This window comes from Littorina saxatilis, linkage group LG15 (assembly GCF_037325665.1).
Source record: "Littorina saxatilis isolate snail1 linkage group LG15, US_GU_Lsax_2.0, whole genome shotgun sequence".
Taxonomy (NCBI): domain Eukaryota; kingdom Metazoa; phylum Mollusca; class Gastropoda; order Littorinimorpha; family Littorinidae; genus Littorina; species Littorina saxatilis.
Genome location: NC_090259.1, coordinates 5,869,442 through 5,883,193, shown reverse-complemented (window position 1 = coordinate 5,883,193; position 13,752 = coordinate 5,869,442). Strand labels below are relative to the sequence as shown.

Here is a 13,752-nt window from a genome sequence, read left to right as displayed (position 1 = left end):
GTTGAAGGGGAAGTTTTGTCAGCTCTAAAGCGTATGAATAATGGTTCTGCGCCTGGAATTGATGGATTAATAGTTGAGTTTTATAAGATTTTTTGGAGGAGCCTAAAAAGGTATATACTTGCTTCTTTTAACTCTGCTTTTAAAAATGGAACTCTATCTAATTCACAGTGTAAAGCGGCAATTACACTGATTTATAAAGGGAAGGATTTATCAAGAAATGATTTAAAGAATTGGAGACCTATTTCACTGACCAATACAAATTATAAGTTATTAGCTCTCTGGTGTTATAGGGAGTGTTGTGAATGAGGATCAAGTTGGGTATATAAAAGGTAGACGTGTCTCAACCTTATTGCGATTAGTTGATAGTGTTTTAGAACATGCAGATTTACATAATAAGCCTGGGTTGATGGTGTCAATTGACTTTTTCATGCATTTGATTGCATTTCCAAAGAGTTTATGTTGAAGATGTTTGAATAATTTGGTTTTGGAACTGATTTTTGACTCACATGCGAAGCAAAAGTGAGTCTATGTACTCACCCGAGTCGTCCGTCCGTCCGGACGTCCGTCCGGACGTCCGTCCGTCCGGAAAACTTTAACGTTGGATATTTCTTGGACACTATTCAGTCTATCAGTACCAAATTTGGCAAGATGGTGTATGATGACAAGGCCCCAAAAAACATACATAGCATCTTGACCTTGCTTCAAGGTCAAGGTCGCAGGGGCCATAAATGTTGCCTAAAAAACAGCTATTTTTCACATTTTTCTCATTTTCTCTGAAGTTTTTGAGATTCAATACCTCACCTATATATGATATATAGGGCAAAGTAAGCCCCATCTTTTGATACCAGTTTGGTTTACCTTGCTTCAAGGTCAAGGTCACAGGAGCTCTTTAAAGTTGGATTGTATACATATTTTGAAGTGACCTTGACCCTGAACTATGGAAGATAACTGTTTCAAACTTAAAAATTATGTGGGGCACATGTTATGCTTTCATCATGAGACACATTTGGTCACATATGATCAAGGTCAAGGTCACTTTGACCCTTATGAAATGTGACCAAAATAAGGTAGTGAACCACTAAAAGTGACCATATCTCATGGTAGAAAGAGCCAATAAGCACCATTGTACTTCCTATGTCTTGAACTAACAGCTTTGTGTTGCATGACCTTGGATGACCTTGACCTTGGGTCAAGGTCACATGTATTTTGGTAGGAAAAATGTGTAAAGCATGTGAGTCGTATGGGCTTTGCCCTTCTTGTGTGAAATGGGTTGATGTTTTGATGAAAAACGCCAAAAGTTGTGTAAATTATTGTGGTTGGTTATCTGAATTTTTTAATATTGATTCCGGAATAAGGCAAGGTTGTCCTTTTTCCGCACTAGCCTTCGTATTAGCAGTTGAATTGTTAGCAATCAAAATTCGAGAGGCCAAAAATATAAAGGGTATGTCATTATGGAACAACGGAGATATGGATAAAGTTTTAAAAGTATTGTTGTACGCTGATGATGTTACATTGTTTTTGCAAGATGAACATGACATGTTCCAAGCCCTGGCTTTGATTGATACATTTTCGGAAATATCAGGTTTGAACTTCAATCAATAAAAATCCAAGCTAATGTGGTTTGGGTCACGGAAGAACTGTAGGAATGAGTGTTGCGGTTTTGCATGTACAGACAACATGAACATTCTGGGTCAGTGTATATGTCTGTAATTACATGCGTGCGTCAAAAGTGAGAGAATTGGGAAGAGAGAGTGAATGTTGCGAAAAGGCTCATCTGCGTGTGGAAGAAAAGGAATTTGAGCATTATTGGTAAAGTCTGTGTCTAACAAAGCCGAGCAAGCAGAATGACAGGTCTAATGAAAAACAAGAGGCGAAGCCTTCAAGGCTCACGTAGGAAATAGACAAACAGTAACACAAACTCAATCACTCCGTCACACACACACACACACACACACACACACACACACATACGTGTATAAACCCACAAATGGGGAATTTCCTAATACGCACATTCACACAACGGATAGTGCGTTTGTAGTGCACTTGCACTACAACGGCACTGGGCGCAGTGCCTTTCTAGTGCACTTGCACTACAACGGCACTGAGTGCAGTACTCGGTCCGGCATCGACGAATTTTACACTAAAAAAGGCAAAAAAGTTGACCTATTTCGTCGCCTATAGGGGACGGAAAGAATCTCATTTTGAACATTATTATGACATTCTTTCCGTAAAAAAAAAAAATATTTTTTTTTTATATTTTTTTTTTACGGAAAGAGTGTCATTTTGAACATTGTTATGACATTCTTTCCGTAAAAAAAAAAATATTTTTTTTTTATATTTTTTTTTTACGGAAAGAGTGTCATTTTGAACATTGTTATGACATTCTTTCCGTCAAATTGAGGCAAAATATAGTTGAAAAAAATGGGGAATTTTTTGGCTTCCCCATTTTTTCAAATTCCCCATTTGTTACCAAGTGTGTAAAGATTTCTTCCCCATTTGTATAGTTATACACGCTCACACACACACACACACACACACACACACACACACACACACACACACACACACACACAGAAAGAGCATAGGTGAAACTGTGCAAGAAAGCGAGACACTAGATCTAGATCTGTCTGTCTGCATGTAGCCTACTTACAAGGACACGACTGCCAACTAGTCTCGGCGCGCTCAAAATAATAATGACCGAGACTGTCAGTACTTCCTTCGCGTGACGTCTAACCCTCTTACGTCATAATGTGACGTCAATGTAATGTGACGTCTTCAAATGTTAGAGTTTCTACCACAGACATACACACGCACAGACGCACGCACGCACGCACGCACGCACGCACGCACGCACAGACAGACAAAGTTACGATCGCATAGGCTACACTTACGTGAGCCAACAAAGAGGCACTGAGTCGGAAACAAGATCGCGATTCTTTCCTTCGCTGCACGACGCAAATCTTCTGTGACCTTTGACCAAACGTAGCTTCCACATTCGATCACTCAGCTTAATATTTACAACAGAAAGCCGAGGGGGTGGAATACCGAGATGAACCTACAGAACTGTGCATCCTCAAACCTCACATATTCATCCCTCCATTTAATGAACTCAAAAACACAGAAAGTTGCTTTCACACGCCAGCTTTGATTGCCAGTGGTTATCAAACCGGGACTCGTGTGGTTATCAGCACGGAACCCGTGTTTCAAAGCATGGCTCCCTGGGTTGATTGTGCACTTATTTTTTCATTACCAAAATGATGACAAAAACGATGTTTGGTGGTTTGTTGACAGACCAGCTTTTTTGTCGGTCCGAGGGGGAGCATATTGTCTTTTGTTTCATAAAAAAGCTGGTCTGTCAACAACCCATCAAACATCTTATAATGTTGCAAGCCCCTGGAGCATATTTTAGATTAGTGCTTTTGTAAACAAGAAACAATCGACAAGTGGCTCTCTCTATCCCATCTCCCCCCTTCCCCCGTCGCGATATAACCTTCGTGGTTGAAAACGACGTTAAACACCAAATAAAGAAAGAAAGAAAGACGGTATTTTTCATTTTTTGGATAAATGTCTGATGATGTCATATCCGGCTTTTTGTAAAAGTTGAGGGGGCACTGTCACACTTTTATTTTTCAATCAAATTGATTGAAATTTTGGCCAAGCAATCTTCGACAAAAGCCGGACTGCGGTATTGCATTTCAGCTTGGTGGCTTAAAAATTAATTAATGACTTTGGTCATTAAAAATCTGAAAATTGTAATAAAATTTCATATAAAACGATCCAAATTTACGTTCATCTTATTCTACATCATTTTTCCTGATTCCAAAAACATATGAATATGCTATATTTGGATTAAAAACAATCTCTGAAAATTAAAAATATAAAAATTATGATCAAAATTAAATTTCAGAAATCGATTTAAAAACAATTTCATCTTATTCCTTGTCGGTTCCTGATTCCAAAAACATATAGATATGATATGTTTGGATTAAAAACACGCTCAGAAACTCACTGAAAGTTAAAACGAAGAGAGGCACAGAAAAGCATTCTATGCAGCACAGCGAAACCACTACCGCGCTAAACAGGCTCGTCAGTTTCACTTCGTTTTGCACAAGCGGCGGACTACGGTCATTGTGAAAAAATGCAGTGCGTTCAGTTTCATTCTGTGAGTTCCACAGCTTGACTAAATGTAGTAATTTCGCCTTACGCGACTTGTATTATCTGCAGGGCCCCCGGACAACGAAACAAGTCGTGTAAGGCGAAAATAGAACATTAATTTTAGTCAAGCTGTCGTACTCACAGAATGAAACTGAACGCACGCATATTTTTCACCAAGACCATATACTCGTAGACTCGTCAGTCCACCGCTCGTGGCAAAGGCAATGAAATTGACTTGCCAGAATAGCGCGGTAATGGTTGCGCTGAGCAGGATAGCACGCTTTTCTGTGTCTCTGTTCCTTTTAACTTTCTGAGTGAAAACTTGACTAAATGTAAAAATGAAATGGTCTTATCCTATTGACATTGCGTCACTCAGCCTTGAGCCCCACACGTGTTCAATGTTAATTACAATGTGGCCGGAGATGCGAACTTGCCAACCGCATACAGTTGAGTTCTGTTTGGCTGGCAACTTTAAACTTATCTGTGAAAAAGTTATGTAAAGCTTTTGACTGTTCATATCGTAATCTGCGACACAAAGACAAATCGCTGCTTCAGCAATGCTGTGACCCCTGCACTGTCCCTTTTAGCAAAAGTTTGGTCGCGTTGTTTTTGAAGATAGAGAATTGAACATTTGCTGAATGATTAACCGAGATGGAAAAACGCAGTTTGATCCTTGTAAAATTTGAAGTTTCATTTCCAGTTGTATTTATAAAACATACAAGAAGCTGCATCGAGGATCTAGGAGTGCATCATAAAGTTATACTGCATCATGAACATTGACGTTAACTTTTTTGTTGACCTCATCCAACGTTTCTTGAAAGGCAAATGATCTAACCTCCTGTAAAAAGATATTTTCACAGGCATGTGGTCTGACTACACTCTCTCACAAACCACACGCCTATGGAAGCTAGGCACCAGGCAGGTTGATACATAATCTACCACGTTAGTGCCGTTCTTGAAAATATAAGTAAAGAGAGAGACATAGACAGAGACAGAGAGAGGGATTGGGAATTTAGGCTAATTGATTGCATGCTGTTTTGCAGGTATAACTTATATTGGATGCCCTGCCGGGCCTGTAACAGGACGATACATCCACATCTACAAGCGAGAATGGATAACCACTAATGATCGGTTCTTTAAATTTAATGAGATTACTGCTTCAGGTAACACCACTGCACACACACACACACGCACACACACACATACACACACACACACACACACACACACACACACACACACACACACGTTGTGTGTCAAACACAGTGGGGGGAGGGGTGGTGGAGGGGGTGTAATGTACATTGTGGCATGTGAAACACAGGGGGTGGTGCAATGTACAGTGTGGTATGTGAAACACAGGGGGTGATGCAATGTACAGTGTGGTATGTGAAACACAGGGGGTGGTGCAATGTACAGTGTGGTATGTGAAACACAGGGGGTGGTGCAATGTACAGTGTGGTATGTGAAACACAGGGGGTGGTGCAGTGTGGTATGTGAAACACAGGGGATGGTGCAATGTACAGTGTGATGTGTGAAACACATGGGGTGATGCAATGTACAGTGTGGTATGTGAAACACAGGGGGTGATGCAATGTACAGTGTGATGTGTGAAACACAGGGGGTGATGCAATATACAGTGTGGTATGTGAAACACAGGGGGTGATGCAATGTACAGTGTGGTATGTGAAACACAGGGGGTGATGCAATGTACAGTGTGGTGTGTGAAACACGGGGGGTGGTGCAATGTACAGTGTGGTATGTGAAACACAGGGGGTGGTGGTGCAATGTACAGTGTGGTGTGTGAAACACAGGGGGTGGTGCAATGTACAGTGTGGTATGTGAAACACAGGGGGTGATGCAATGTACAGTGTCACAGGGGGTGGTGCAATGTACAGTGTGGTATATGAAACACAGGGGGTGGTGCAATGTACAGTGTGGAATGTGAAACACAGGGGGTGGTGCAATGTACAGTGTGGTATGTGAAACACAGGGGGTGATGCAATGTACAGTGTGGTATGTGAAACACAGGGGGTGGTGCAATGTACAGTGTGGTATGTGAAACACAGGGTGTGGTGCAATGTACTGTGTGGTATGTGAAACACAGGGTGTGGTGCAATGTACTGTGTGGTATGTGAAACACAGGTTGTGGTGCAATGTACAGTGTGGTATATGAAACACAGGGGGTGGTGCAATGTACAGTGTGGAATGTGAAACACAGGGGGTGGTGCAATGTACAGTGTGGTATGTGAAACACAGGGGGTGATGCAATGTACAGTGTGGTATGTGAAACACAGGGGGTGGTGCAATGTACAGTGTGGTATGTGAAACACAGGGTGTGGTGCAATGTACTGTGTGGTATGTGAAACACAGGGTGTGGTGCAATGTACTGTGTGGTATGTGAAACACAGGTTGTGGTGCAATGTACAGTGTAGTATGTGAAACACAGTGGGTGGTGCAATGTACAGTGTGGTGTGTGAAACACAGGGTGTGGTGCAATGTACAGTGTGGTATGTGAAACACAGGGGGTGGTGCAATGTACAGTGTGGTGTGTGAAACACAGGGTGTGGTGCAATGTACAGTGTGGTATGTGAAACACAGGGGGTGCAATGTAAAGTGTGGTATGTGAAACACAGGGGGTGGTGCAATGTACAGTGTGGTATGTGAAACACAGGGGGTGGTGCAATGTACAGTGTGGTATGTGAAACACAGGGGGTGGTGGTGCAATGTACAGTGTGGTGTGTGAAACACAGGGGGTGGTGCAATGTACAATGTGAAACACAGGGGGTGGTGCAGTGTGGTGTGTGAAACACAGGGTGTGGTGCAATGTACAGTGTGGTATGTGAAACACAGGGGGTGGTGGTGCAATGTATAGTGTGGTGTGTGAAACAGGGGGTGGTGCAGTGTGGTGTGTGAAACACAGGGTGTGGTGCAATGTACAGTGTGGTATGTGAAACACAGGGGGTGGTGCAATGTACAGTGTGGTATGTGAAACACAGGGGGTGGTGCAATGTACAGTGTGGTATGTGAAACACAGTGGGTGGTGCAATGTACAGTGTGGTGTGTGAAACACAGGGTGTGGTGCAATGTACAGTGTGGTGTGTGAAACACAGGGGGTGGTGGTGCAATGTACAGTGTGGTGTGTGAAACACAGGGGGTGGTGCAATGTACAGTGTGGTATGTGAAACACAGGGTGTGGTGCAATGTACAGTGTGGTATGTGAAACACAGGGGGTGGTGCAATGTACAGTGTGGTATGTGAAACGCAGGGGGTGGCGCAATGTACAGTGTGGTATGTGAAACACAGGGGGTGGTGCAATGTACAGTGTGGTATGTGAAACACAGGGGGTGGTGGTGCAATGTACAGTGTGGTATGTGAAACACAGGGGGTGGTGCAATGTACAGTGTGGTATGTGAAACACAGGGTGTGGTGCAATGTACAGTGTGGTATGTGAAACACAGGGGGTGGTGCAATGTACAGTGTGGTATGTGAAACACAGGGGGTGGTGCAATGTACAGTGTGGTATGTGGAACACAGGGTGTGATGCAATGTACAGTGTGGTATGTGAAACACAGGGTGTGGTGCAATGTACATTGTGGTATGTGAAACACAGGGTGTGGTGCAATGTACATTGTGGTATGTGAAACACAGGGTGTGGTGCAATGTACAGTGTGGTGTGTGAAACACAGGGTGTGATGCAATGTACAGTGTGATATGTGAAACACAGGGGGTGGTGCAATGTACATTGTGGTATGTGAAACACAGGGTGTGGTGCAATGTACATTGTGGTATGTGAAACACAGGGTGTGGTGCATTGTATAGTGTGGTGTGTGAAACACAGGGTGTGGTGCAATGTACAGTGTGGTATGTGAAACACAGGGGGTGGTGCAATGTACAGTGTGGTATGTGAAACACAGGGTGTGGTGCAATGTACAGTGTGGTATGTGAAACACAGGGGGTGGTGGTGCAATGTACAGTGTGGTATGTGAAACACAGGGGGTGATGCAATGTACAGTGTGGTATGTGAAACACAGGGTGTGGTGCAATGTACAGTGTGGTATGTGAAACACAGGGGGTGGTGCAATGTACAGTGTGGTATGTGAAACACAGGGGGTGATGCAATGTACAGTGTGGTATGTGAAACACAGGTTGTGGTGCAATGTACAGTGTGGTATGTGAAACACAGTGGGTGGTGCAATGTACAGTGTGGTATGTGAAACACAGGGGGTGGTGCAATGTACAGTGTGGTATGTGGAACACAGGGTGTGATGCAATGTACAGTGTGGTATGTGAAACACAGGGTGTGGTGCAATGTACATTGTGGTATGTGAAACACAGGGTGTGGTGCAATGTACATTGTGGTATGTGAAACACAGGGTGTGGTGCAATGTACAGTGTGGTGTGTGAAACACAGGGGGTGATGCAATGTACAGTGTGATATGTGAAACACAGGGGGTGGTGCAATGTACATTGTGGTATGTGAAACACAGGGTGTGGTGCAATGTACATTGTGGTATGTGAAACACAGGGTGTGGTGCAATGTACAGTGTGGTATGTGAAACACAGGGTGTGGTGCAATGTACAGTGTGGTGTGTGAAACACAGGGTGTGGTGCAATGTACAGTGTGGTATGTGAAACACAGGGTGTGGTGCAATGTACAGTGTGGTATGTGAAACACAGGGTGTGATGCAATGTACAGTGTGGTATGTGAAACACAGGGGGTGGTGCAATGTACAGTGTGGTATGTGAAACACAGGGGGTGGTGCAATGTACAGTGTGGTATGTGAAACACAGGGTGTGGTGCAATGTACAGTGCGGTATGTGAAACACAGGGGGTGGTGCATTGTACAGTGTGGTATGTGAAACACAGGGTGTGGTGCAATGTACAGTGTGGTATGTGAAACACAGGGTGTGATGCAATGTACAGTGTGGTATGTGAAACACAGGGGGTGGTGCAATGTACAGTGTGGTATGTGAAACACAGGGGGTGGTGAAATGTACAGTGTGGTATGTGAAACACAGGGTGTGGTGCAGTGTACAGTGTGGTATGTGAAACACAGGGGGTGGTGCAATGTACAGTGTGGTATGTGAAACACAGGGGGTTGTGCAATGTACAGTGTGGTGTGTGAAACACAGGGGGTTGTGCAATGTACAGTGTGGTGTGTGAAACACAGGGGGTGATGCAATGTACAGTGTGGTATGTGAAACACAGGGGGTGATGCAATGTACAGTGTGGTATGTGAAACACAGGGGATGGTGCAATGTACAGTGTGGTATGTGAAACACAGGGGGTGGTGCAATGTACAGTGTGGTATGTGAAACACAGGGTGTGGTGTAATGTACAGTGTGGTATGTGAAACACAGGGGGTGGTGCATTGTACAGTGTGGTATGTGAAACACAGGGGGTGGTGAAATGTACAGTGTGGTATGTGAAACACAGGGGGTGGTGCAATGTACAATGTGGTATGTGAAACACAGGGGGTTGTGCAATGTACAGTGTGGTGTGTGAAACACAGGGGGTGATGCAATGTACAGTGTGGTATGTGAAACACAGGGGGGGGATGCAATGTACAGTGTGGTGTGTGAAACACAGGGGGGGATGCAATGTACAGTGTGGTGTGTGAAACACAGGGGGGATGCAATGTACAGTGTGGTATGTGAAACACAGGGGGTGGTGCAAGGTACAGTGTGGTGTGTGAAACACAGACTTTCTGTGTGTGGTGTGTGTGTGTGTGTGTGTGTGTGTGTGTGTGTGTGTGTGTTAGCTTTGGATTTTGAATTTGTATTTTTCCCCACTACATCCGTGAGAACTGGCCTTTTGTCATCTACCGAAAGCTTTTTTTGCCTTGTGGTAAATGTTTTGCAAGACAAGGCACCTTTACATACTGCATTTGCGACACACTTGTGCATACTGCCTTTGCGACAAAAGCCGGATTTCTTGGCACCAAAGGGAGTACTGCTGTTGTCGTAACGGTATCCACCCTTTTTTCTTGACATCTCCCCATGCTAGTTCAACCTGTTTTAAGTTTAAAGAAACAGCCGCGGAAAACGGTTTGAGAGCCTCTAAGACTCTGTCCGAGACTTCACGAGGGCCATACAAAAGAATAGCTGATGTCAAGTAGTCCCAAGCCTGAATGAGGTCGTTTGAGAGGATGGCCAGTTGGGTGTCCGCTGGTTAAGGATTGGACTAGAAAATGGCCTGGTAAGATCTGTTTCCAAGATTCTTAATAATTATGGAACAGCCTACGTATGTGTCCTTCTGTATGGACGGCCGGCCGGCCAGCCAGGGTCTTGAAAATGTCTTATCCTTGTTTCGGGGTCTTAAAAGGAAGGGCGTCTTCTAAGGGGTGAGTTGGTTCAAGGGGGGGGGGGGGGGGGGGCGTGGTTAGCGAAGGCGTGTCGTGTGCTAACATTTGCTTTTCTTGTTTTCTATTGAAGACAAAGAACAGGTGACGTAATGTAACTCAACTTTGCAGGTTGCCCGGAAAATGAGTTTTTGAGTGCAGGCCACTGTAATCGCTGTCCACCCATGGAGGACTGTGCATACGCTTGTGATAACCACTATGGTTGCCGGGATGGTAAGTGCTCTGTGTACTGTCAATACATTTGTGATAAATACTTTGTTTGTCATACGTTTGGTAAGTGCGCTGTGTACTGTCAATATAGATGTGATATCTACTTTGTTTGTCATACGTTTGGTAAGTGCGCTGTGTACTGTCAATATAGATGTGATATCTACTTTGTTTGTCATACGTTTGGTAAGTGCGCTGTGTACTGTCAATATAGATGTGATATCTACTTTGTTTGTCATACGTTTGGTAAGTGCGCTGTGTACTGTCAATATAGATGTGATATATACTTTGTTTGTCATACGTTTGGTAAGTGCGCTGTGTACTGTCAATACAGATGTGATAACTACTATGGTTGCCATACATTTGGTAAGTGCTCAGTGCGAATTTGCGTTTAAATGTTTTTTCCCATAGTATAACAATGCAGAACTCGAAACTATTGCCAAGAACAAATCTACGGTACTTCAAAGAAAGAAGAATAACAACGTTCAACGACTTGCATTTTGTCGTGTGCGCTGTAAAATCCCCATACCTTTAAAGCAGACATCTTCATTTTCTTTCAAGGGGAAACTCGTTGGTCATAAAGTCTTGCAGGACCCAAACATACTTCTCCACGCTTTCTTGCTTTTCATATTCAGTTGCTTTGCATGCAAAAATAAAATGTCATTTTTGACTCACATGCGAAGCAAAAGTGAGTCTATGTACTCACCCGAGTCGTCCGTCCGTCCGTCCGGACGTCCGGACGTCCGGAAAACTTTAACGTTGGATATTTCTTGGACACTATTCAGTCTATCAGTACCAAATTTGGCAAGATGGTGTATGATGACAAGGCCCCAAAAAACATACATAGCATCTTGACCTTGCTTCAAGGTCAAGGTCGCAGGGGCCATAAATGTTGCCTAAAAAACGGCTATTTTTCACATTTTTCCCATTTTCTCTGAAGTTTTTGAGATTGAATACCTCACCTACATATGATATATAGGGCAAAGTAAGCCCCATCTTTTGATACCAGTTTGGTTTACCTTGCTTCAAGGTCAAGGTCACAGGAGCTCTTCAAAGTTGGATTGTATACATATTTTGAAGTGACCTTGACCCTGAACTATGGAAGATAACTGTTTCAAACTTGAAAATTATGTGGGGCACATGTTATGCTTTCATCATGAGACACATTTGGTCACATATGATCAAGGTCAAGGTCACTTTGACCCTTATGAAATGTGACCAAAATAAGGTAGTGAACCACTAAAAGTGACCATATCTCATGGTAGAAAGAGCCAATAAGCACCATTGTACTTCCTATGTCTTGAATTAACAGCTTTGTGTTGCATGACCTTGGATGACCTTGACCTTGGGTCAAGGTCACATGTATTTTGGTAGGAAAAATGTGTAAAGCAGTTCTTAGTGTATGATGTCATTGCTAGGTTTAGTTACCCTAAAGGTCGAGGTCAAGCATGTGAGTCGTATGGGCTTTGCCCTTCTTGTTTTTTCAACTTGTCAATTCGTTCAAAACGACCGCAGAACACAAAACTGGGAAATGGCACTGACTGGAATACGAACGATCTTCGATGAAGACAGTATAAATGACGTCATGTGGTCACACAGATATCGAGAACTAAGCATTGCACAGAACCAGCGCCCTTCCATTATTACCAGTTCACTCCCTTGACCATCCTTAGATATTTTAGGATGACTCACTAGTGACTTTGCGGGGAAGACCCCGCCAACTTTACTCAGCACGACGACAAGTGACAGTGACCTTCTTTTTTCCCTCTCACACAGTCGGGACGGGGCCTTTGCGAACCTTTCCCATTGGAAAATGGAGCAATTTGTCGTCGTCGCCAAAACGGAAGATAGAAATTGCTCTTTGCTGTTAAGTCGAGTTCACTTTTATCAAAGTATGTGTTATGGACATATAGATTGTTCATTTTACAAATAGCTTTTGAAGAAAAAATTTTAACAAATCTTTGATAGGCGTGGATTTACATTTTTTTTTGGTCGGATACCATCTCAGATGCTCACAAGTCTTCTCAATGAAGCCGCTATAAACAGTTCAGGCATGGGAATTAAAAATTGTAAAAAAGGCGGAAAATTTATAACTGAAGACGCGAAGCGTCAAGTCGACGGCGCGAAGCGCTTAGCCTTACTAGGGGGGTCCGGGGGCATGCCCCCCCGGAAATTTTTTTTATCCAAAGAACCCAGATGGTGCAATCTGGTGTCATCTGAGCTCCAAGTTTGCCATTAAATTCTGTTTTTAGAATCAGAGTTTTTAGTACAAAAATGTACCAATTTTTGCTTTTTTGAAGAAAAAAAAATATACATGTATTATTATATGGTTTAAATTTGTAAAAAAATTGATCTGTTGAGACAAACAGGAAAATGTAACTTGTAACACAATCTGTGCAATCTGGTTTACTTTCAAACATAAAAGTTCAATAACGTGAAGCGGGCGGTAGCAGTGCGTGAACAAAGTACGGAAAGTTTTCGCGGACTTTTGCGCAAAGGCCAAAGTAACCGGTGCTTTTTTTGTGTGCCTCCCCCCTTTATTTTTTCGGCGGACACTTTTGCATTTTCGGCGGAACAAAAAAAAAATTCGGCGGAAATCCGCCATTCGGCGGACAATTCCCATGCCTGAAACTGTTTGCGCAGAAGACAGACGCGTCCTGAGTAAAAAAACCAAGACTAGAGTGACGTCACTTTTCCTCCGCGCAGCGGTGCGGGACGCGTGCTGAAACAACGCCTGCAAAGGCAAAATTTTGTGTTTTTCACGTCCGGGCCGAACGAATGAATAGAATACTCGTTTTATTCTTAACTTGAGATGTTTGGATGGTGCATTCTTCTCTGTTTGAGGTTCCAGTTTGTGATCGGCTAAAAGGCAAAACCATGTTTTTGAAGGGGAAAATAGTTGAGTTATAAGGGGTTGATCTCCATCTCGCCCCGGTATAAAAGACTACAGCATATTTACACAAACCGTTCTTATGGTTATACGTCTATCTTACTTGTCGTGTCATTGGTGTTGTTGCTTAATGGTGTG

General features: G+C 43.2%; 1 protein-coding gene across 1 annotated transcript in view; it reads left to right on the top strand.

Annotated features, from left to right (window-relative positions):
* LOC138948331 (uncharacterized) overlaps positions 1–13,752 on the top strand; it is a 322,492-nt gene that overhangs the window by 81,118 nt on the left and 227,622 nt on the right. The window contains exons 6-7 of the mRNA XM_070319840.1: positions 5,199–5,318; positions 10,629–10,730. Coding sequence (XP_070175941.1) covers positions 5,199–5,318; positions 10,629–10,730 — 222 coding nt within the window. The remainder of the gene's footprint in view (positions 1–5,198; positions 5,319–10,628; positions 10,731–13,752) is intronic.